General features: G+C 50.8%; 1 protein-coding gene across 6 annotated transcripts in view; it reads left to right on the top strand.

Moving 5' to 3' along the window:
* DYSF (dysferlin) overlaps positions 1-24331 on the top strand; it is a 198223-nt gene extending 173892 nt beyond the window's left edge. For all 6 annotated transcript variants that reach the window (XM_025213299.1, XM_025213297.1, XM_025213301.1 and 3 more), the window contains 6 exons: positions 1-39; positions 10291-10390; positions 12872-13050; positions 15200-15309; positions 16256-16403; positions 23206-24331. The exon at positions 1-39 is cut by the window's left edge and continues 124 nt beyond it. In XM_025213299.1, the coding sequence (XP_025069084.1) occupies positions 1-39; positions 10291-10390; positions 12872-13050; positions 15200-15309; positions 16256-16403; positions 23206-23244 (615 nt within the window). In that variant the 3' untranslated portion in view covers positions 23245-24331. The remainder of the gene's footprint in view (positions 40-10290; positions 10391-12871; positions 13051-15199; positions 15310-16255; positions 16404-23205) is intronic.
* Positions 24332-24337: the final 6 nt, after the last annotated feature.

The following is a 24337-nucleotide window of genomic DNA, read 5'->3' as shown; positions in this document are numbered from 1 at the left end:
TACCAGCCTGCTGAGCAAGTCTGGTACGTCACTAAAAAGGTGAGTAAAAGGTCTCTTCAGGGACCGTTCTGATGCTTGTTGGGGGACAACACAAACTCCTTGTTTTAAGAGACACAGGGTGCATCACCCTGAAGTTTCCCAGCCGTATGTTTGCCACTGAACTGCTTTTTAAATGGAGGAAAGATAGAGGCAAAGAGAAGACTGGACTGGAATTGTCAATGCGGGAGGCCTCTCTTACGGTGAAAACCCCTTGAAGGCATTGTCAAGGCAGATACTCCGAGGCAGATGACAGGACAAGGAGCAATGATCTCAAGTTGCAGGAAGGGAAGTTTAGGTTGGATATAAGGAAAAACCTTTTTCACAAGGAGGGTAGTAAGGCCCTGGAACAGGCTACCCAGAGAGGTGGTGGAGTCTCCGTCTTTGGAGGTGTTTAAGACCTGGCTAGATAAAGCCTTGTCTAGGATGATGTAGTTGGGGCTGGTCCTGCTTTGAGCAGGGGTTGGACTAGATGTGACCTCCTGAGATCCCTTCCAGCCCTCATTGTCCATTATTTTATGATCCTTTTTCCACAGGAAGTCAGATGCTATGCGGGACTTTGAACCAACAGCCTCTAACATAGAAAGCACTTGAATCATAGAGAAGTAGGGCTGGAAGGGACCTCCAGAGGTCATCTAGTTCAACCCCCTACCTGACTCTCATTGCATGTGAGTGGGAAGGTGAAAAAATTTGCCTGGCACTTATTGATATAGAGGATCAGGTGTGCGACCCTTGTCCTCACCACTGCATGGCACTGAACAAGGGAGATAGTATCTGATGTCTTCGTATCTTAGAAGCTATGAAGCTTGGAGCCATCTGGGAGATGCAGGTGGCCATAGCTCAGTGTCTTGGGGTGGAAAAAAGGGAAACATTGGGTAGATATCGAGGAAAGCTGTCTTGGGGAGGATGAGATCTGTTGTTCTTTGCCTCATCCCCTCTCCAGAAAACAGCCGCTCGGTGTGTTTCGGAGAGCAGGTCCAATTTCTTGTCTTCTGCAGTTGGCTTGTACAGCCCCTCACAAATCCCTACTGTCTCCAGTCTTGGTCTTCTTCACATTGTCCTATCAACAAGAATTGGGACCCCCCTGCATTCAATGAAGCTAGTGGCCTCCTGGCAACGGGGGTATTTGCTTACTGTAACAGGGCACTGGGGTTCACCTGCTCCTCTAAGGGAGCAAGCAGCCTGCAAGGCCACTTGCAGGTGGCAAAGGAGGGTAATTAAGGACTCACCTGACCAGCAGCAGGCCGGGCTGGAGCTATATAAGCTCTGAGCTGGCCAGACAGTTCAGCTCTGGGAGTCATGAAGTGAGGAGCTCCTAGCAGCAAAGCTCCTGAATACTGGAAGAAAGCTACTCTGCAATGCAGGGAACAAAGGAAGGTACCGGGGGCAGAAGAGGGGCTTCGTTATATGAGCAGATGGCCCTAGAGAAGGCTTGAGTGCCTGCCGGAGGGCAGATGCTCATTGTTAAGTTGTACTACCAGTCTAGTCGGGGCTGAATGTGGGATCAGGGGGCCTGAAAGTTTAGAGGAAAGGTTGAGTGAGTGGCTAGGGGGTCTGAGGGCCCAAGGGAGTCCACGTGTGTGAAGGTAACATCCTTAGGTTAACACCCGTGAGGCTTGGGGCATAGTGTAGGGGAGGAATGGAGCTACGCAACTTGCCCTTGAGGCCACAGGTGCTCTGCAGGGGCACCATCACATCAAGAGAGACCTGGGTGAGCTGGTTGGTACATTGGGGCGAAAGCCACCACCGCTCCTTGCAAATCCCTCCAGCCGTCCCGCTCCCTGCCAGGAGGCCCAGCCTCTATGCGAACCGCCGGGCCAGGCAGCTGAGTGACAGAATCATTGCTCTCCCCATTTCACGCTTCATGTTAAACCAATCAAAAGTACAGTGTGTAGTACATTCAATTATCCCCCTTTGAGAAAGCAAAGACCCCCCTATAAACGGTTTAAGCAAATACATCCCACTGTGCTGATATTGATTCTCCTCCGACCACATGTCTGCCAACACTGCATCAGAAAATAAACAGCTTGTAAAATAGCTCTGTAAAGGAAAAAAATAATGAATGAAAAGCTGTGCTTTGTATTCGTGGGATGCATTCCACTCGGGCGATTTTTGGTTTTTTTGTGTTTTTTTTTGATCTCGCCATGTGCTGTTTGAACTCCGGGTTCATTACTGCTGCTGTAAAAGTCCATGCACCGCACTTGAAACACAGCACTCAGTAGAGGAATTTCAATCAAACCAGCCAGACGGCCAACTCGGGGCTGCTAAAAGCCACCTACACCCAGATGTCCCCGAGGTGGTGGCTGGGCTGAACGCGGTGCACTGCGTGGTGCAGTGCGAGTGTTGCTCTCCTTTGTTCGGCCCACGACTACCTGCTCTGGTCATGAGCCCAGCGGGCACAATTATACCGCTCACCAGGCTGGACCACGACCTCCCCAATTGAGGGTCGCTTAGCTGCATTCACGCAGCACGGGATCCAGGCTTGTGCAATGTCCATCCTTGGAAAATTGCCGAGGGCAGGTTGGACACACACTTGGGTGGGACGATGTAGTCAGGGATGCTCCTCCCTTGAGCAGGGGGTTGCACTAGTGACCTTGTGAAGTCCCTTCCAGCCTGACTTCCCTATGATCCTCATTAGCCCACAGGCAGAGCCAATGAACCCTCCCGCAGCTGCAGGCTGCACTGCTGCCCTTATGGGGTTCGTGCTTATCGGGTGTGTTTCGGCGCAGGTGGCCTGACCTGGTCCATAAGCAATGCAGACGTGCCATGAGCTCCCTGGAGCATTAAAAGGTAGACCCTGGCGTGCAAAATGCCAATCTGCATTGCAGCCACTTCCTCCCTAGGGTTCAAGGGCGTTTGAATGAAGGGGTTTGCTTTGGGTTTAGCTCTTCTTAGAGGGGTGGAATGAACCGTCAGAGGCAGAGATGCAAAGAGATCCTTCGGGTCACCTTCCTTCTTCTTATGCCAAGGCAAAATGGCATCTGGCAGGCTTTGCCTGCTCATGTGCTTTCACCACATGGGTCCTCCACCACACGCCTGGGGAAAGGAGCTGACAGGGAATTTTCCATCAAACCATAGGAAATGAGGGCTGGAAGGGACCTCAGGAGGTCACATCTAGTCCAACCCCCTGCTCCAAGCAGGACCAGCCCCAGCTACATCATCCCAGCCACGGCTTTGTCTACCTGGGTCTTCAAAGCCTCCAAGGATGGAGACCCCACCACCTCTCTGGGTAGCTTGTTCCAGTGTTTTACTACCCTCCAATTGAGAGAGTTTGTCCTAATATCCACCCCCTTGTAAAAATTTTGCAAACCCAGAGGCTGCTTTTTCCAGCTGAGAAACTCAGGGGCCCACACCCAGGCATGAACCCACAACCCGTGGGTCCCCAGCTCACAACCGCAGAACAAGAAATCATCTTTTCCATTGGAAAAAAAGACTTGTCCAAACCAAAGTGTTGCCTTGCAGATGTGTTGGCTTTAAAGGGCTTAGGTGCAATTGCAGACAGCTCTCCGGTGGGTTCCCATCTGCTGCGGAGGTCTCTTGGGTATTTGAAGGCTTGGGATTTGCAGAAAAGCCCTGCATTAAGGGTTGCCTGAAGGCCATGGATTTCAGATCTTCCGAGGCATGTGTCTCAGCCACCCAGGACCAGCCAAGCCCCACCATAGCTCCAAGGGCTTTGAGACTCCAGTCTCCCCGTCCTTCCACTGGGGTGCTGGGGAGCTGGGAGCCCCGCTAAACTGGGAGCCTGGATGCTTGGGTTCCTGTTCTTTTGTTTCTAAGTGAAATACGTGGACTATTTCAAAGCCATTTTGCATTCTTCCCATTCATGGGAAAGGTAAAATTTGCTGAAGTGGGACAAACCTCTCCTTCGGACTTCCAGATTCGCAGGTGGGAAGACAATACTGCCACTTGATCCGCTCTCTTGAGAGACTGTCTGTTAGCAATTTTAGAGAATAAACACCAAGTTATCACAGAATTATGGAATCACAGAGAAGTGGGGCTGGAAGAGACCTTCAGCGCTCACATCTAGCCCTATCCAAACCACCCCGTACACATGCATCCTCGAAACTCTTGGTAAAACTATTGTCCACCCTGATGCAACACCAGAAATCACACCCAAACCTGCCAGAGCGCAAGCAGCCAATGTCCTGTTGTTATGACAGGTTGTTAATAGATGCTCAAGAGATCCCAGGTAGGGGTTGTGCACCTGCTAGAGAGGAAGGACCCCCCCCCAGTCCATACCAGTCTGACCATGGGGTAAAATTTCTTCCTGACCCCAAATGTGGCATCAGTCTGACCCTGAGCAGAGGGGCAAGACCCTCTAGCCAGGACCCTCTGGCTTTGGCGCCAGCGGGAGCATTGGCACAGCCCATCCCCATCCCTGGTTGCAGCCAGCACGTCCGGGGCACGGTGCGAGCTGACCTCTCCAGGGAGAGCCCAGGATCAAGGATGCCGCGTGAAAGACCAGTAAAAGGGATGTCAACCACCTGCTTCTTGCAAACAGATGCAGCATCCTCCTCCTGCGACCAAGTTCAGAGAAGTGGTTTCACTTGAAGGATTGGACCTCACATATGAGGCAAGGTCATTAGCTGGTTCAGGACGGGTGCACTGGAGAGCTGCTGACCCAGGAGACGTTGCAGGAGCCCGTGACCTCCTTGCAAGCTGGGCCGTCAGACCTGCGGAGATAGCTTCACCCCAAGTCTCACGCCAAAACCAGCCTGAATATCTTCAAAGCTCCAGCCTAGAAGCCAGCTCTCGGAGGTGGAAATAAGGGACTCGCTCTTGTCTTTGCACTCCGGAGAACACAAGCGACCCAGAAGAAATGCAGCCCTGTCAGCACATTGCCTGCGACGTGGATGTTTCTTATGCCTCCCTCCTGCATTATTCACCACCGTAAACTATTTACACCAACCTTCTCCAAACCATTGCAAAAGCAACCCGGCCATAACTCAGCTCCTTTCCTCTCCTACCTCTTTGGAAAAGGAGAGGGCATAAATTCTGCTGACAGCTTATTTTATAGCGCACCTTTTGCAGCAAGGTTTAATCATCCTGGCAAGTTTCTCACTGCCTCGGAGTGGCCCATAAACTTAGCTGGGCCTTCCCCACTCCCCGCCCAGCCGCTGGCTCTCCGTCGGAGCTGCCTGTGCGACCCGGTCTGTCGGCAGTGTCCCCTACTTTGCAGGGCTCCTGGGAGGGAATGTGGGGCTCCCGGCCGGACCACAGTGACAGCCTTTTTTCCAGAAGAAAGGCCAAACTGCACAGATGCTACCTCATCCCAATCCTGTGCAAGTCAACCTCCATCACACTGGGAGTCCTGCTGACATCTGGGCTTAGTCCCGGGGGTAGAGCCTGCGTGGCTTGGTGGTCAAGACCAAGAGACCCTTCGATTCAGGTTGTGGCCAACCCTTATCCAGAGGTGTCAGTCAGAAGGAGCCAGAGCCTGCCAGCTGTGCCAAGTGATAGCTAACTGCCCGAACCATGCCACGGAGCCAGATGTTGCTGTCTTTATTCAGCAGCATCTTATTGTATGGCACGAGGTGCTGGTTGTGGGGGGTTCACGCAAGGGGTCAGGCTCAGAGCAGTGGTCTGAGCCACGTGCATCCTTGTTCTCAGCCCAGGGGTTTCTAATGCACTCGGAGTTTCATCAGTGTTTTTGGGGGGGCGTTTAGTGGCAAAGGCATGGTGCCTACTGTTTGCCATCGCAGGGACGTTGCTCCTTGTTCGTGCTGGCTCATGAAAGGCCCCGCAGTTGGCCCAGGTGTGCCCAGCCATACTCCTGTTGCACCCCCCAAACACACCCCGAACCTCTGCCCAGACCACCCCCGCCTCCAGTGTTGAAAAGGGCCAATCAACATTTTCCGGCTTGATGTGCTTGCATGTGCGGCATCTCGATCCATAATTAGGCGAAGTGTGCTTAAGCTGCAAGGGTCAGAACTGGTGAAGAACAGGTCATGTAGCTTGGGGGCCTAAAATATGGGTTTGGTGTTCCCCTCTGTCTCCTGGCTCAGCTGCCCTGGATTCAAATCCCTGTGATCCTAGTATTGGGAGACTTGTTTTCAGTCTGAGACTGTGTCTTGTGTGCCTCTCTTTCCTCATTCCCTCTTTATGTAGGGGTGTGTGTGTATACATGTACATGCACACATTATATATATCTATATCTATATATATCTATATATAGATAGATATATATAGATATAGATATAGATATAGATATATATGCAATATATATATGCATTTTATATATATACAATATATATATGCAAATACATATGTATACCTATATCTATGTAGCTATATAGATATATACATATAGATATATAGATGTATACTTATATAAGTATACATAGGTGTACATGTCTGTTTGCATATATATATATATAGAGAGAGAGAGAGTATATATACGTGTGTGGAGACAGACTGACAGACAGACATGGGTATATATGTATGTGTGTGTATACACGTACATGGGCAGACAAGGTTCCTTGGGTGGATCTGATGTCTTTTATTAGACCAACCCAAATAGTTGGAGAATAGTTATTAAGCAAGCTTTCGGGTTCAAAAACCGTTCGTCAGGCTAAGGAAGTTTCAGCAGTTGGTGTGTGCTCTTCCTGGACACAAATATGCACATGTATACATGTACATATACTCATACACACACACACACACATATATATGCAATTTCCCTGGTGACTTTCTTCCATGAATCAGTAGCAGCCCCTTTCATGTGCTGGTCCCAGTCAGAATCGAGCACTGGGAAAACTCGGGCACCAGCCCTTTCCTAGCCCCTTGTAGCGGTTCTCATTCATTAGCTGGGAAGCCCCTCTCCTGCTTGAACAAGCAGTCGCTGTCAGGGAAGAAGGGGTGGTGAGGAATGGAAGTTTCCATATATTATTTTATCATTTTTTCTGAACTACAGGATATTGAAGGCAAGTGAATAACCTCCCTCCCTCTCACCCATTGCAAGAAGCCCGATCTTTTCTTTCCAGAATAAGTGAAGAGCTGGAGGCATATTGAGATGTCGCCTTCCAGGGTGATCCCCAGGAAAACCAGTTTCAATAGGACTTAAATATGCTTCCCTTTCCCCCTCCCACCATCTCCCCCAGTTGAAGACATGTTTTTCTGGAAGGCGACATACTCTGTTTTCCTCTTTCGTATTGCACAGTATAACAAATAAGGCTGTTGTAGTCACCGGGGTAGATTTATGGCGGGGCATGTGTGTCAGGAAGGATTCAGAAGCTTCCTGGTTTTCATTAAATCGGTGCCACCCATGACAGTGCCATGTTGAAACAACACTGCATGAAGCAGTGCCCAGGGGATGTGCCATGGGATGGACCAAGGGCAGGCAGTGGGCCTGATTCTTCCTTTCCGATGCAAGCAGTGCTCCCATCGCTCCATACACCTGGGTATAACAAAAGTCATCCTCATGCATGTCTCTCTCTACTAGGCAGACAAGGTTTTTTGGGTAAATCTGATATCTTTTATTAGAGCAACTCAAATAGTTGGAAAAATTCTTCTTTGCAAGCTTTCGGGTACAACGACAAAGGGTATTTATACCCGAAAGCTTGCAAAGAAGAATTTTTCCAACTGTTTGAGTTGGTCTAGTAAAAGATATCACATTTACCCAAAGAATTCGTCTACCTATGTCCTTAGACCAACACGGCTACAACCTACATGTCTTTACTACTGTACCTTAGACCTGAGCTGCAGCCCCCTGTGATGCCTTGGTGTTGAACCTCTTTGGAAAAGCTGCTGGTGACTTTGCACCAAAACTAAGCGGTGGTTTTGTGACATGAGCAATCCCCCTGTTCACTAAAGTGATGCCAGCCCATCCCTTATTTCCTGTTGGTGGCAGCCCTGGATGGGAACCTGCCTCTCCAAGAGGGAAAAAAAAATCAAAGCTCAATGTAATGATTAGCTTCTCCACTCAGATCTTCTTAGGCACTGCATCTGACCCTGAATTTCTGGTTATTATTTATTTCATGTGCACATGGTTGTAGTGGCAACGAGCCAGCTTGGCTGTAGCTGCTCCTGCCTCACAAACAAGAAGTGAGGGTGATGATGGATGGTCCTAGCCCATTTTTCATCCCTTGTGACTCTGTAAAGTACAGCTATTCAGAGGGTTTAACAGCACACTGCAATGCTACCTGATGCTGAATGGAGGAGGCATGCCCTAACTAATGGAAGCAGCAGGGGAATTTAGATCATCACAGCGTAATTGTCTATATTAGCATCTGGCTAGGACAGCAAGACTGCTATCCCAGCTCTTGCACAAGGTGTCCAGGGATCTTTAATGACTACCACTGGTCGAGACCTAGACCTGTGACTCACCCAGTGAGGCCATTACTGGAGCCTTAGTGGGGCCATTACTGGAACACCCTGTCCAATACTGGTGTCCACACATCATAAAGTCTATTGAGACGCTGGAAGGAGTTCAGGAAACGTGCACCAAGAGGGATTCGAGGTCTGGACTGCCTGCCACACAGGGAGAGACTGGAGAAGCACAGTCTCTTTAGCTTATCCCAGGTGCAGTGGAGAGCTAAATGGATTGAGATGTATAAGTATGTCTGCAAGGAAGAGATTGTGGATAGCCGATGGCTCTTAAACCCAGCAGGACAAGGTGGACCGTGAGCCAGCATTTGGAGCCTGAAGCTGAGCAAATTCAGATGAAAAGAGAGAGGTGGGTTTTTAATGGGGAAGAGATGTAGCTGTAGAAAGGACTTATTGAAGGAGGTCGTGGATACTCCCTCACTTGAGGTCTTTAAACAAGGCTGAGGATCTTTCCATACAGATGCTACAGCTCCCCTGGGAGTTTTGGGGGCAGAAATCACTGCTTGAGTTGCCCTGGGTTGTGTCATGGGGGCAGAGAGATTGGATGAGTGTTATGGGGCCATAGAGAAGTGGGGCTGGAAGGGACCTCGAGAGGTCACATCTAATCCAACCCCTTGTCAGAAGCAGGATCATCTCTATCCAGACCATCCCATGCAACTCTAACCTACACAAGACTATATCTTTATATAAGACTATAATAAGACGACCCTCAACCCTGACACAACACTGACCTGACACCCAAACCTGCCTCTGGTAAAGCAGGGGCACCACGGCAGCCAACGTCCTGCTTCTATAAAGCATGGTCAACATATGCTCAAGAGGTCCTGGCCATGCCCCCTGCTACAAAGGAAGGTAAAAAAACCTCCCAGTCCGTACCAATCTGTCCACGGGGTCAGATTCCTTCCTGACTCTAAATACAGTATTTATCTGACCTTGAGCGAAGGGGCAAGACCCTTTAGCAAGGAAACTCTGACTTTGCTTCTAGCAGGAGAATTGGCACACCCCAGTTGAGGTCCCCAGCCATAGCCGGTGCCTCTGGGGAGGCGTAAAAACACCCTGACACACATGATGAGTATTATGGGGCCCACTGGGGCCTTAAAACTAATGGCTCCAAAAAAGACTACTTCCAGTCCCATAGTACTGGGAATCACTGAGTTAATAGGACCCTCGGGAGGTGTCTAGCCCAGCTCCTGAACAGATGTAGGATGCGCCATTGCAACTCCAGAGAAGGAGCACATCCTCCATGCAGCCGGTTCTACCGTCTGATATCTGACTGTCGGATGGTGAGGAAATCTCTCCTGATGGGCAAGTGCATGGACTTAGTAGCAAGAGTGGTACCTACATCACTTCTTGCTGCACCCTGAGCTTCTACTGACCATGGGTTATCCAGGTATTGGCCAAGGCCAATGCTATTAATGAGTGAGAGCTAAAGGGATACCATCCTGTGGTATAGGGATTGGGCTAAGTAGGGGATGTAGTATCAGGAGGGGGATGTAGGTGCTAAGTAGGAGATGTAATATCTGGAGGGGGATGTAAGGGATGTAGGGGCTAAGTAGGGGATGTAATATCTGGAGGGGTATGTAGGGGCTAAGTAAGGGATGTAATATCTGGAGGGGCTGTAAGGGGTGTAGAAGCTAAGTAGAGGATGTAGTATCTGGAGGGGGATGTAGGGGCTAAGTAGGGGATGTAGTATCTGAACAACTCTTTATTACTTATGTACAGCTCTTTACTGTAAGAGGTACCCATTTTGCTAGTGCCTGTGGACGTTTCTCCTGACCTCACCCAGAGCCTTGTGGGATCACACGCTTCCTGGACACTCTGTGTGTCCAAGAGGACTTGCTCTATATATCCCAGGCTGAACTGACCATCTCTTGTCTTGCCTATTTCCACCCAATTCTCTTTCTGTTTTATTTTCCCACATAACCACAGGAGCATTTCTGGAGCTTGGACAAGACTGAGAGTAAGATCCCACCTCAGCTGACCTTCCAGATCTGGGACAACGACAAATTCTCCTTTGACGATTACTTGGGTAAGCTCGGGGAGCTCCTTCGCTCCATTGCTGGCACTGAACTGCTTCCTTAGAGAGCGAGATGCAGCAGAGGGCTGCTACGGCATAGCTCAGGATGGAGGGCAAGCCGCCCCGACTATGTAGGCGTCCCATCAGAGCCGTGGGATGTGCGCCACTGTAAATTACCAGTATCCACACTGACTTCAATGGAGCCATTTCACACACCGACCATTTATCCTGCTCTGCCCAGTAACACCGATTTCACTGCCTTCCTCGGCCCCTTTCTCCATCCCCTCAAGACGCTTAAGAGCTCAAACGTTTTCTTCCTCGCCTCTCCTTGCTGCTTTCAACCAGACTCTTAGTTCTTTCTGCAATAACGAGCAAACATGATTGGCCTCAGACCTGTTCCTCACACCCTTTTTATATCCTTCATTTATAGCTACTTTTCATGACTCCCCTTAGTCCATTCCCCTCCAGAACAAACCTGCCCGGCCTTTCAGCCCGTGCCGGGTAGGGAAATGCAATTCCTTTAGGTTGCTAGACACAGGTCTTTCAGTGAAGGCCTTAAAGCACTGAGGGTAGTGAAAGCATTTTGCAAAAAGCACACTAGAGTTTCCAAATCTTGTCCTCTCAGGGCATGTTTACACGTGCATTTACACTGGCTTAAATTTACTATGCAGTAAGTTACTGCACAATAAGCGGGAATAGGGCACCGTCTACACGTGCAAGTATTAAACCTCATTAACGCTGTGTGTGGACTGACTTGGGATTGACTAAGGTTAGACCCAAGTCAGTCCACACACACAGAGTGATGGTGCCATAAGGCGTCTGTCTACACATGCATTACTGCGCATTAGCAAATCAGGCGTAAATTTGATCCCTGCATGATGCAGATATCCAATTTACGCTCAAGTCGGCATAAGTCACCATATCTACTGCGCAGTGTAGGCATGCACGTGTAGACATATGCCTGTGCTGTGCAGTAATTTTGGTTACTGCGCAGTAAATGTGAACGTGTAGACGCACCCTCCGAGCTGTACACATCTGGTGCTTTAGTGTCAGCTATCCTTCTGAGTCTACCCTCAGGTTTTAATTTCAAACCTTGCCTCACATGTCATTTTTTAAATCCTCTCTCTGAGATGTCACTGTGTCTTTATTAAAATGTCTTCCCAAGAGCTAACCTCATTCTTCAGCAGAGGCCTACTTAGAGCTGAGCAGCTTAGCACTGTTTTCTCTCTTGGCCTTAAACATCATGTCTACATACAAGCACGGCCTGGCACGGCACTTGTCTCTGTCGCGTGGCTTCCCCTGGTAATGTAAGTGCCCTCCCTGCTAAAAATGTGTCTGATTTCCACTCGGCATGTGGCTCATTTCACCTCCCAGACTTCGAAGTTAATTTTGCCTCTGGTTTCCACCTTAAAACCCACTCCCCTATGCTAAGTCTACTCCAGCCATGACCAAATTGACTTGTATCCTTCCCTTTAATGAGCTAAATAGGCTGAGCTCTGTACATCTTGACTTGCCAGGTGTTTTTTGTAGACCTTGTCCCTGCCCGGCTACCCCCAGAGGGAATATCACTGACCTACTGCTGTGGGATAGCCTCATCCTAGCTCTGCTCCCCGATGGGATCAGCATAGCATTGCACTTGGTGCAGTGGGGGTTTGCCCCATGACATCAGTGCTCATTTTTTTTGCCCATTTGATCAGGCAGCTCAGATAAAGCAATGGGCTCAAGCTGCAGCAAGGGGAGTTTAGGTTGGATATTAGGAAAAAACTTTCTCACGAGGAGGGTGGTGAAGCACTGGAAGAGGGTCCCCAGAGAGGTGGTGCAGTCTCCATCCTTGGAGGTGTTGAAGACCCAGGTAGACAAAGCCTTGTCTGGGACGATGTAGTTGGGGCTGGTGCTGCTTGAGGTGTGACCTCCGGAGGTACCTTTTTCATTCCCCTCCTCTGGACTCTCTGTATTTTGTCCACGTCCTTCCCACCGCAGGATCATCTCTATGCAAACTATCCTAGACAAGTGTTTGTTTCATGCTTTCTTGACAGTACACAGACCTATTGCAGGCACATCACCTCCAAACACCAAGACTGCCCTGACCTGGTGCAGGTAAAGCCAGGGGACGTGTCTTCCCGTGTCTCTGAGTGTCATGCTCACTCACTGTAAGCTTCCCGGCCTCCCCGAAATCAGATCAGATCCAGCACGGGCAAGATCCCATAAGCGGAGGGAAGTGTGATCTGTTCCACCCTATGCAAGTCCCCGAAAAAAATGAACGTGGATCCTCCTCCTCACTGCTTTTCTGTGACTCCGCATTAAGAGTCAGGTGACAGCAGGCTCCAAGAGCAGACGAATCCCTGGATTTTCAGGGTCTTGGGCATGGCAGAAGAGAATCACATTGAGGTGCCCAAGTCCTCTTAGATGGCCAGTAGTTGTGACAGGATCAGACCCCTTGGGCCATGGTCCTACAACGTATGCATTGCTTCCTGGTGATGTTGTTCCCGGCAGGTTGCATTCAGATGGATCTCAACCACATGCCCAAGCCTGCCAAGACAGCTGAGAAGTGCTCCCTAGACCTGCTGGATGAAACCTTGTCCTCGGACCGGCTCGTGTCACTCTTTGAGCAGAAGACGGTCAAGGGCTGGTGGCCTTGCGTTGCAGAAGAGGGCGAGAAGAAGATCCTCGCGGTAAGTCCTGTTGGGCTCAGCTTTGCTCTCATCTCCACCTTAGAGATGGGAACCATGGACCCAGGGAGGCTACGGGTTGACTCCTATTTCACTCCTACATGGCACGCATGCCTCCACTGACTGCATCTCGTGGTGGCATTTATGGAGTTGTCTTTGGGATTGCATCCGCACTAGGGCTGCCCTCTGTCCGGACAGCTACACATCAACATCTACTCCTCCAGGTACACACGCAAGGCAGGGCAGGTCCAGAAATTGCAGCTCACGTGTCCAGGACGCTCGTATGTGCTGTCCCAGTAGCTGGGGCACATGCCCAAGAAACAGGAAACACAGACTCCAGGCTTCCCCCGGCATCTGCTGCTTTTTAGCAGTGATCTTGTTGCCAGGCCACAGGCTAGACATTATCCAAGCCTCTCCAGCCTTCCCCTTGAAGCTGGCCCCCCGGGCAGCCAAGAGACGGAGATATTGGGCTGCCGGAGTGGGAGCGTTGCCCGCAGATGGAGGGCAGTGATGCTTCCCCTCTATTCAGCACAGGTGAGGCCACATCTGGAGTGCTGTGTCCAGCTGTGGGCCCCCCACTACAGAAAGGATGTGGACACATTGGAGAATTGGCAATGAAAATGGTTGGTGGGCTGGGACACATGACTTGTAGGGAGAGGCTGAGGGACCGTGCTTTCAGTGGGGCAGAGACTTGTCTCCGATATTGCCCTCCATCCCGTATATCCGGTGAAAGCTGCAGTGGCTCAGCTATAAGGGGAAGGCTGGAGGAAGTGAAAGGGAGTCCAAGCCTGTGGGGAAAGGCCCAGACTGAAGGTCAGTAGGTGGCTGCGTAATAGCTAATTAGGCAGGTAAAGTGAGACAGCTTGCTGTCCTGAGTGACTTGACCAGGGCTGTGGAGTCAATCAGTGTCAGCGCAGGGCACTGAAGGGAGTGTTCCCAAATCCCAGGCGGACACTCTAATGACTAAGCCATCCCTCTCTCCCCTCCCAAAGAGTTTTCCCACCTATGTCACAAAACCGGGCAAACAATTCAGAGTGCAGCATTGGTTTTAATGGATTGTTGCTTCTTTTTCTAACTTATTCCCTAGTTTGGCTGCTTCCCATTTCTTAGCATCATTCATCCTTAGGCCTGAACTTGGAGCTGCACCTCCTCGAGCTAGGGTGGTATAAACCAAGCAGAAAACAGATTCTCCTTGGCCTGAAGGCTTTTAAATCCAAGCTATCTGCTCAGTTTGCCCTTTGAAACGATCTGAGAGATGCACTGAGGGAGTGAGACTTAGTCTGTAGCTCCAATTTGAGGGTTTTTTTTAATGTTTGGATAATCTGGGTTATTTCATCTGATGGTTGGCATCCCATGTTAAAGCTTGCTTCTGCCCTCAAATGGGGAAGCAGCTTAAATCCAGGGAACAGGCTCGATTCTCTGTTTAAAACCAGCTTTTTGTGAATATTCTCCGCTAATGGTCGTTTTGTCAAACCTTTTATTTCCTATCAGAGAAACGCACACAGATGGGCCCGGGGGTATGGATGTGGCTTAGGGTGTTACAGGGCAACAGGATTGCACCTCCCAGCCCAAATGGCTCTACACACAAACAGTAGCATGTAGAAATGGGCAAGTTAGACATGACCCCTTGAAATCGTAAAATCACAGAGAAGTGGGGCTGCAGAAATCACATCTAGTGCAATCAGTCCTGTCCAAAGCATCCCACACAAGTCCATCATTTAACCTCTTAGTAAAACTCCTGTCAACCCTGATTCAACACAAGACCTCCCACCTCAACCTGCCCTGGGTAAAGCAGGCAGCAGGCAACATCCTGCTGCTGTTAAAGGTGCAAACACAAATGCAGTTGTGTCGACGTAAATGGGAAATTTTGTTTTCTCTACACACACCCTATATGTTCAAGAGATCCCACGTAACCCCCTGGCCATATCAAACCGGCCTGGTTTCCTGGCTTTGACTGTGGCTGGTGCCAGGTAGGTCCAAGGAAAATGCAAAATACCCACAGCTGCCTGCTAGGGGTCATTTGCCTCCCATGAAGGTCCCATCTTGACTCCTTACCTGAGACTGGGTCAAGCTTGGAAGCCCTTTCCCGGGTCAGCATCTCCCACTGAGGATCCTGGCCCCTGTCCATTCCCCGCTGCTTTTTTCCACACAGGGCAAACTAGAAATGACTTTGGAGATCGTGGCAGAGCAGGAACATGAGGAGAGGCCCGCGGGGATGGGCCGAGACGAGCCCAACATGAACCCCAAGCTGGAAGACCCCAAGTAAGACACTGGCAAACCTAAACAGAGCACAGGGCCCCGAAGCCAGGGGCTGGGCATTCAGGTGGCTGCCCCGAAGGCTTCGGCATCATGCATGTTATACCTGCATGCACCTCCGCAGTCCTGATCATGCATGCTATACCTGCATGCACCTCCACAGTCCCAATCACGCATGTTATACCTGCACGCACCTCCACAGTCCCAATCATGCATGTTATACCTGCATGCACCTCCGCAGTCCCGATCATGCACGTTATACCTGCATGCACCTCCGCAGTCCTGATCATGCATGCTATACCTGCATGCACCTCCACAGTCCCAATCACGCATGTTATACCTGCACGCACCTCCACAGTCCCAATCATGCATGTTATACCTGCATGCACCTCCACAGTCCCAATCACGCACGTTATACCTGCACGCACCTCCGCAGTCCCAATCACGCACGTTATACCTGCACGCACCTCCGCAGTCCCAATCATGCACGTTATACCTGCATGCACCTCCGCAGTCCCGATCATGCATGTTATACCTGCACGCACCTCCGCAGTCCCGATCATGCATGTTATACCTGCATGCACCTCTGCAGTCCCGATCATGCATGTTATACCTGCATGCACCTCCACAGTCCCGGGGCTTGACCAGCCTGGTTCACCCAGATGTGCTGGGGCTGGAGGCAGGGCTCAGCCTCATGGACCTGCAGGGGCTTGGCCTGGCTGTGTCCACCCCGATGGACCCAGGCTCTGATGACATGTCTAACAGGGCAGGGTTGAACATCCCTCTGGTTCCCCTGGTGCCTGCCCCCCAGAAGGGGCGAGGGGAGGCTCGGGCAACGTGCTGTGCCCGGGGTCAGTGGGGCGGGTGCGTGCGGTCCTTCTCCGACATCCCCGGCATGCCTGGCAGCAGCAAATCGGCTTGTACCAGAGATCACCGCAACTCTCGATTGCAGGCGGCCAGAGACCTCCTTCCTGTGGTTCACCTCCCCCTACAAGACCATCAAGTACATCCTGTGGCGGCGGTACAAGTGGGTCTTCCTCGTCCTCTTAGTGCTCTTCATCTTGCTGCTCTTCCTCGGGATCTTCATCTACGCTTTCCCGGTACGGTCGTCTGGGAGGGAAGGGGGAGGGCGGGGGGTCCCCCAGGCAGCGAGGACCACAGGCTGACCAAGGGGTAAAAAATCCCTTTCTGACCCCAATGCAGTGTTGGTCTGAGCCAAGAACCCCAGCAGGAGCATTTGCAGAGCCCAGTCCCCATCCCCAACCAGTAATAGGGCTGCCCCAGGGATAGCATTGGTGGGAGATTCCCTGGGCCTCATTGACTCTCTGCTACTGACTCTCCGTGGCCCTTAGCCAAGTCATGTGTCTTTCTTTTGCCCCCATTTCCCGTATATGGAAAATGGAGTGAGGTCCCTAGGTCCCAAAGGAGGCTGTGAGAGCCTGTGGATGGTTGCCAAAGGGTTTTAAGATCCCAAAGTGGAAGATACTCCAGATCTTATGCTGCCTAGAGCAGAAACAGAGCTTTTCTACAGCAGTAAATGGACGTGCATCCATGACTGGTTAAGCTGCAGGCTGGGTGGAAATCCCACCTCATGAATTAGCCCTGCCTGCCCTTGCTCTCGGTGCCATTTGCAAACCAAATCAAGAAGTTACTGGCCCTTCCAGCTTGACTGGGATGATTTTCAGATCCTATTTGGGCTTCAGTGCATTGTGATACCGTATTGACTCGCGTACCACACGCACCTTTTCCCCCCAAAAATCAGCCCTCCAAAAATGGGGGGGGTTGGTCAAAAGCAGGATGAGCTGATTTTTGGGGGGGGGCTGGAATAGACGCAAACAAGGACACACTGCTGCAAGATGACTGCCACACTTCTCTCTGCCAGCCTCAGGGAGGGAGGGGGCAGACGGCGGTGGATGCAGGGGCGCGCACCCCCCTCTGATCCCTGCTCCACCCCAACTTTTGACATTTTTCTTCAGGCAGCACCAGAGGAGTCATTTGACTTCATGTCTCACTATCCTCTCCCTGGTTCCTGCTAATCTGTCCGCACTGCACAGGTTGAACGACCCTCTCCTTTTTAATCGTCTTGATGTTCCACTATTCAAACCATCCTTTCTTTTGCAATGGTGCTGTTAGCTACTCCTGGGAATATATCACTTGTTTTTTCACAGTCCTACGGGCTTTTTATAGCTCTAGCTAAAAACCTTAACTCAGGTGTGGTCATATGAACTCAGGTGTAGAAATGACTGGCAGAGAAGTGTTGGAGGCACTGGCAAGAAGGATAGATTTTGTTTTATGAATAAGAGATGTGCATTTAACTATAATGACACAATATCTTTGGACTATTTTGACTCTTTTTTTTTTTGCCTAGTTTGTTGCGCTTTTTAAAAAAACTTTAGCAAATCAGTGCACGTTCTAATAGTGCTATTTGGTTTGGGTCTGATCTTAAACTGAATACTATAGTGCCAGCCCCCTAGCTATTAGTAAAGCATCTAGTTTCTCCTTAACTGGAGAAAAAGATGTGCTGATGTGCCGCACGGTTTGCACCCCTCTTCTCCAAGTCCTGGATCTGCCCCGGGGGGTGGGGGCAGAGTTCACCCTTCCGGGTTAGAGCCACCGTTGCTGCAGTCAGGGTCCCCTGCGGTCAGGAGTCAGCCACGACTGCAACTATCTTTTCTCATTCATGTTGCCTTCCCCAGACAAGGCGCGTGTCTTATTTGGGGGCATGTGGTATGTGAGAAGATATGGTAATTCGTGCTAGGTTTGGAGACATTCCCCCCTCCCAGACTGATAAGAAGAACAAGGTGCCTTCCTCCCCTGCAGTACTTGACAAATGCTGTGCCTTGCACAAGGGACATTCCTGTTTGATGGGTAATTTATACCTTGGAAGGCAGGAGAGGCTGCATTTGCAAGTGGTTTTGCTTTGCTGCGCATGTGCAGCGGACCAGGGAAGGGTGACAAGGGTCCTGGCACAGCTAACTCTTTCTAGTGATTTAAGACCAGGCACGCTTGATGGCTCCTGGAGCTATAGGGGCAATGGGGGATTCAGTCCAGAGAGATCCAAGATCTCAAGTTACGATGCCTGCGTCCATCTCAGCTCCCCCGTCTTTTGATCAGGGAAATCATTGTCTCCCCTGATGATCCCTTAATGAGCCGAGGAGCATTAAAACAGTTAATTGAGTGTGCCACCCCATGCTGGGCAGCAGCAGCGATGCCAAATTGTGCTCATGCGCCCTGTAGTGCAACCCGTACACAGAGATTTGCCTTCAGCCCACGTGGCAGGGGCCTGTTTCCCCAACCGGGGACTCTCAGTTCCATTCCTGGTGTCTTGGGGAACATTCAAGTGGCTTAGTAGCTATGACAGGCTCCTTGTATTACCACTGAGTCCAGGGAAAACAAAACCCCTTTTAAACTATAAATATCCATTTACACTCCCTGTGACTTGTGTTTTTCTCTGACTTTTTCCTAGCAAAATGTTGTTACAATTCATTTTGCTCTGGTCAGACTTAGTCATCTTTCTAAAAAAAACACAAACCCGAGGCCGTGTTACATGGAATCTGTCTGTTTTCATTTCTTTGGATGGCTTCCCCCAAATAGTTGAGGGCACTGGGCTGTATTTTCACTCTGGTATTGGGTTCCTTTGCTAAGCGTTAACCTTTCGCAACACAATGGCAAAAATAGGGTTTTTACATGCAAAGGAGTCTCCTGACATACAGCTCTTTGGCCAGGAGCATGGCTGTATCTGAGAACATGCACTCTAAAGGACAACCCCCTGTTAACTTTATTAATATAGGGGTCCCAGGGATCACCAGGGTGCTAGGTGCTGTACATTTACATGCTAAGAGACAGTCCTTGCTGTGAAAAACTCAGCTATATGTTGTCAGCTTTGGGGTGAGTGGGTGTCGGGAGATGGCGTGACTGCCCATATGGGTAAATAGGGGAAGGGGGCATCAGGTAATGGGTGGGAAGTGTTGGAGTTGTCTGAACTGGAGGATGGCAGGAGAAAGCAGGTTCATGAGATCATCACCTGGGCCTGCTGCCCTGGTCAACCTGCGGTAGTTACTCCTGGGGTGCCTGTACACACCACAGGTTTCAATCCTCATTAAATTAAATAGGTTTATAACATTTAAACTTGTTGATTTTGGAGCGTCGCATGTGTGTTTACACACACTAGGTTTTCAAACAAACTAAGCCAGGTCCCTGGCTGGAGAGTGGGATGGTCCAGTGCTGCCCCCTGGCCTGGGGCCCCCCACCCACCCCATGCCCATGTCCTGCCATGCATCTCGGAAGCAGGGAGCCGGCAAAACACACAAGGGAAAAAAAAGCAGAAACAATTTGAAAGCGAAAGCAATTCAAAGGGGTGAACTGCAAAAAAGTTGCAGTGCCATCTGTTGGACAAAGAGGCTCATTACACCTCTTTGAGTGCCTTTGTGTTTGCACACAACGAATCCATGGATGGGACGCTTTAATTCCCAGTGATCCAAACTAAACTACATCTGAGGAGTTTTATTTTAATGCACAAGAAAGACTTTTAAATCCCATTTGTGCAAACAGACATGCAGCTGCAGCACATCAAAGGGGAAAAAATCGTGGCATGTACATGGGCTCCTGGATACCACTTGTCCTTAAATGTTACCCACAAAGCCTTGAGTTCTCAGGAATTGTTTTGGCAGCATCTCTCATTTTGCAACTTCTTAAAGCAGAACAGAATACAGCAATCCCTTCACCTTCTGTTCCCATTGCACGGGGAGCCCTACACCCCAGGCCTTTCTAGCTGACAGCCTCCTGCTGGGTGAAAAAGTCCTGTCCCACCTCCCAAACAAAGATTGGGATCTGAGACCCAGGGAGGTGAAGGCGCCAGCTCAGCTGCAGCACTGGTGAAAAAGAGCTGGGTGATGATGTGCATTGCTGATTTGGGGCTAAGTGACTTGCCTGAGGTGACACAGTGAATGTGTGGTAGAGGACTGAGCGTCCATCACTCAGCACCTCTAGGTAACTGAGTCATGAAGGCCTTTACTCATGGAGGAAAACTACTTTTCCATGGACAGGCTAATGGCATAGACATCGGCCAGCTGCCCGTGGCACAGGATGGGGCAGGAAATTAGGTTTACTCTGCACGTTTGGGGACCAGAACATGGCAGGCAGCTAGCTCCCGTTCCCAACAGCGTGCCCGATGGAGATAGATGTAGGAGGTAGAAACTCTGTGACATGGTCACTGTTGGGTGTGCTTAGTGGGCTGGATAAAATCTCTTTGCAGGCCAGCTGTGCCCCGATCCCTCTCCTCCTCCAGCTTCCAGCCTTTGCAGGCCAGAAAAGGCTGAATGTGGAGCTTGCAGCTCAAGCTAACCTGAGCCAGACCTCAGGAGGATTGCCGAGGTTCAAGAGAGCAGAAGCACCCTATGGACTAGCTCTGGGCAACTCTCTGCTCATAGCATGGGGTTTTAGGTCTTCCCCCTACACTGTATAAGCCTAAGTTTATGGCTTCAGGCACCTTGAAGCCTGGCATTGTGGGATCTAGCTAGGAGACATCAGCTCCTGCTTTGCAGAATTAGGCACCTCCGTATCTACGTATCCACCTGCCTGAAGTCATGAAGCAAGCCTGGGATGGTGCAAAGATCTCCTCCCGGGGCAGTGTGCAGACATGGCTTTTTTTGGTCGTACTTGAAAAAAAATCCCTTTGCGCTTTCACTCCGCGTCGCTTTGTGATTCCAGAACCGCTGCCTTTTCCATGAAGGTTTCTATTTTTGCCGTGGCCCGTTTTCCTCTGGAAGCATGCGAGACGTCTCAGTTTCGCGGGCTTTCACGCGGACTTCGGTCGCTGGCAGATCGTTGGAGCCGTTTACATTTGTTGACATTTTTCAGTCCGTGATGATGAGACTGTTTCCACTGGGGGTGGAGGGGAGGGAAAATAACCGTGTCCTGGTTTGGAGCGGAAAACAGCAAGGCTTTGCCGAGTCTAGTTTGGCTAAAGCGGGAGCTGAACATCTGATACTCCAAAGGTCTGAAATGTCAGTGCTGCCTTCCACGCCCTCCTCCTTTTCAGCTTCTCGGCTGCCTGGCAAGCTGCTCGTATCCAGTCCACATCATTGCCATCTCTGCCATTCCCTTTGCACCTCAGGACTCGCACAGAATAGCTCCTAGGCGATTTCCTTCCCTATCCTCTCTATTTAACCCGACAGTTAGAGGGCTTTTTGATCCGCAGGCAAAGAGCATCCCTGGATCTTGGAGGTGGAAGCTGAAGCTGGGAGAATCCCAGTGGGATATAACGAGAAGCCCGTTGTTGACAGCGAGGGTAATTAGGCGTGAGAAAAGCTTACCGTGCAACGTGGTGAAGCGTCTCTGGATGGAGACTGGGCGTCTTTCGAAAAGATACGCTCTAGTTGCACCACCAGTTTCGGGGCCCGGCCCTGTGCGCTGATCGGATGCCCAGTGCGGCAAATGGGAAGGTCCTCGGTTCCCTTCGGCGGGCACGATCTTGATAGACTAGGGCAAATTCTTGCTTTGCAAAGCAGGGCTCTTGTGCAAGTCTCATGCCTGCATTATTCAAGCCAAGCCAAGGGGTCACATTGACACCTTCGACCTCCTAAATCTCCTGCAGGTGGGCATCATCACTGACATCGGATGCAACAAGTAGTGTCTGGGTGGTGGTGGGCACCCCGTGACAAAAACACGGCCTCCGTCCAGCCAGGATCCGCCGTGCTTTCCAGTAATTTGCAGATATTTATTCCCCTTTAAAGCCTGTTTGTTTTACCCGAGTCTCCCTCCGCTTCCCTCACTATTCATCGCCCTTACTGCCCGCTCTCTGCGCTGATTGATTATTCCTGCTTGCCTTTCATCACTTCGTTAATAGAAATTCATAGCCGGGACAGGAAACCTGCTATCTTCCTGAATGGGACCAGTCGCAGCATAAAAATAATCATATTTTGGAGGACAGACCCTGAAAGACAAATGGCGGGTAATTAATTAGGAGGTTGTATTCCACTGGAGGCTTTTTCTAATGACTGTTGGTAAATTGCCCTCATTTTCCTTGCCTGATTTATGGCATTATTAGAAAACCCCAATTGGCAAATTGCTTCATAATCCATCACACGTTATAATTTATCACGATGCCTTTGGTCAAACTTTGCTTGGGATTTTTTTTTTTGCAGAAGAGCTTGTGACTTTTGCTTTGCTTCCAAAAGTTGGTTTTTAAAGTGACGCAGCGCGAGAACACCCCATACCAATTAAAGTCCAAATGCACAGACAAAACCTCCGATTTGGCGAGGGCGCGTGTCTGTCCCTGTGCAAATCGAAGCTAGCTTAGATCTAGCTCCTTCCAAAGGATGTTAACGTGCCGCTGAACGTAACGGCACCACGTTCTCGATGAGCAGCGTCTGCTTTCGGTATTGCTGGCATTGGGAAAGGAGGGGGCGCAGGGGGGCGCGATGCGATATGCATTATGTTTGCCTTGAACCTTCCTCTCTCTGCATCTCGTGCCACTTTGTGCAGATTAAATGAAATGTTATCCTCTCTGAAGGAGAGAGGGCAAGGGAGACCAAGAGGTGAATCAGGGCCTGTTTGAGGGCAGGGAGATCTCCAGGTGTCAGCAGCACCCTGGGTATCCTTGGGAGGGAGGAGATGGGAGAAAGGGAGATGGAGGAAGAAGCCACGGGGTAATTCTTAGGGGCGAGCACACATCCGTGTGGCATCCGATCTGCTCGCCCATGCCACCTACACCCCGTACCGCTGCTAGTTAGAGACGATTCTCTTATAGCTCGTGTTTCTTGTAGGAGACTGAGGAGCTGAGGTCCATCTCCAGTCCCACCGCTGTTTGGAAAGAGCATCCTCAGACATACAAAGATACCGCTCCCGTCTGCGGTACCTTCCCCGTCTCACGGGTTTCCCTGTCCTTTCCTTCCCCTCCAGAACTACGCTGCTATGAAACTGGTGAAGCCTTTCAGCTGAATCTGTGCCGGGGACCGGTGGGAGCGTCGAGTGCCTGCTAAGATACTGCCTGGTGCCTTGGGGGATGAGATGCCAGCCACAGCAGCCTCCTGAGAAGATGCCACGTGCTGTCTCTGATGCTATCCCATTGCCAAAATGAAGATACCGCTCCCATCTGCACAGCCCCACCTACCTTCTTCACCTCCTAAGTGGCCTGTACCCGATGCCAAAGATGGAATATTTGCTATTTCCCTTTTGGGGGCTTTCTTGGGGTTGGTTTTTTGTTTTTTTTTCAATGCTCTGTTTTGTAAAGCTCAATTATCAATGCAAAAATGGCCCTTTTTAGGGGGAATGGCTTGCACGGACTCTAGGAGGGTGCGCTGAAAACGTAGACCTGCTGCAGCTTGTAGCAAAGGGGTAGGAGGTGTAAGCACTAGACTGCAAGCCGTGAGCCCGGGTGAAGTCTCACTGTCTCCATCTCCTGCCTCTGGGCCGCGGGGATTGGGGAGCTTTTATTACAGAGGAGGTGCACTGCTTGAGCAAAGCCCCCGCGCACATCTCCCACCCCTCAGGGCAACGGGGGCTCTTTCCGCTTAGCAGAAGGCGGTGGGATACAACCCCGAGGAGGACTGGAGCAAAACTCCCTGGGACACCAAGGAAAGCTTTGCGAGATTCGGGCTTTTTCACTCCATTTCTCTCCATCGCACCCTTTTTCCTCTTCCTGGGTGGACACGTCCCCCTGCAACCGTTCACCACCGCCGCGGCGTGGCTGTGGGGCTCGAGCGGATAAGGCCAGGACCGCGTCCCGCGGGCGTAGGTCCTGCTCTCCCCCGGGACCTGCCCTCTGCAGCCTGAGGGCAGGTCCCCGCGGCCGCGGTCCAACGCGCACTGTGACAATCAGCTCAGCTCCTCTGCCGCCGGGTCGGGACCGCGGGGCGGACGCAGGAGAGCAGGCGCCCCCGGGGGAACTCCCTGCCGCAGGGGAGGGGATTGAGGCAGAGACCCGGCCCCTTTCTTTGTCTAGCCCGTCTTTGAAAGCAGGTTGGGGGCTGCCCTGTGGCAGCCATGCCACAGATTAGCCCGACAGGTTTCCCGAGTGCCACTCCGATGCCCT

Source organism: Alligator sinensis, unplaced genomic scaffold, assembly GCF_000455745.1.
Source record: "Alligator sinensis unplaced genomic scaffold, ASM45574v1 scaffold1408_1, whole genome shotgun sequence".
NCBI lineage: Eukaryota > Metazoa > Chordata > Crocodylia > Alligatoridae > Alligator > Alligator sinensis.
The sequence above is the reverse complement of the archived record's forward strand: the minus strand, read 5'-3'. Positions and strand labels throughout refer to the sequence as shown.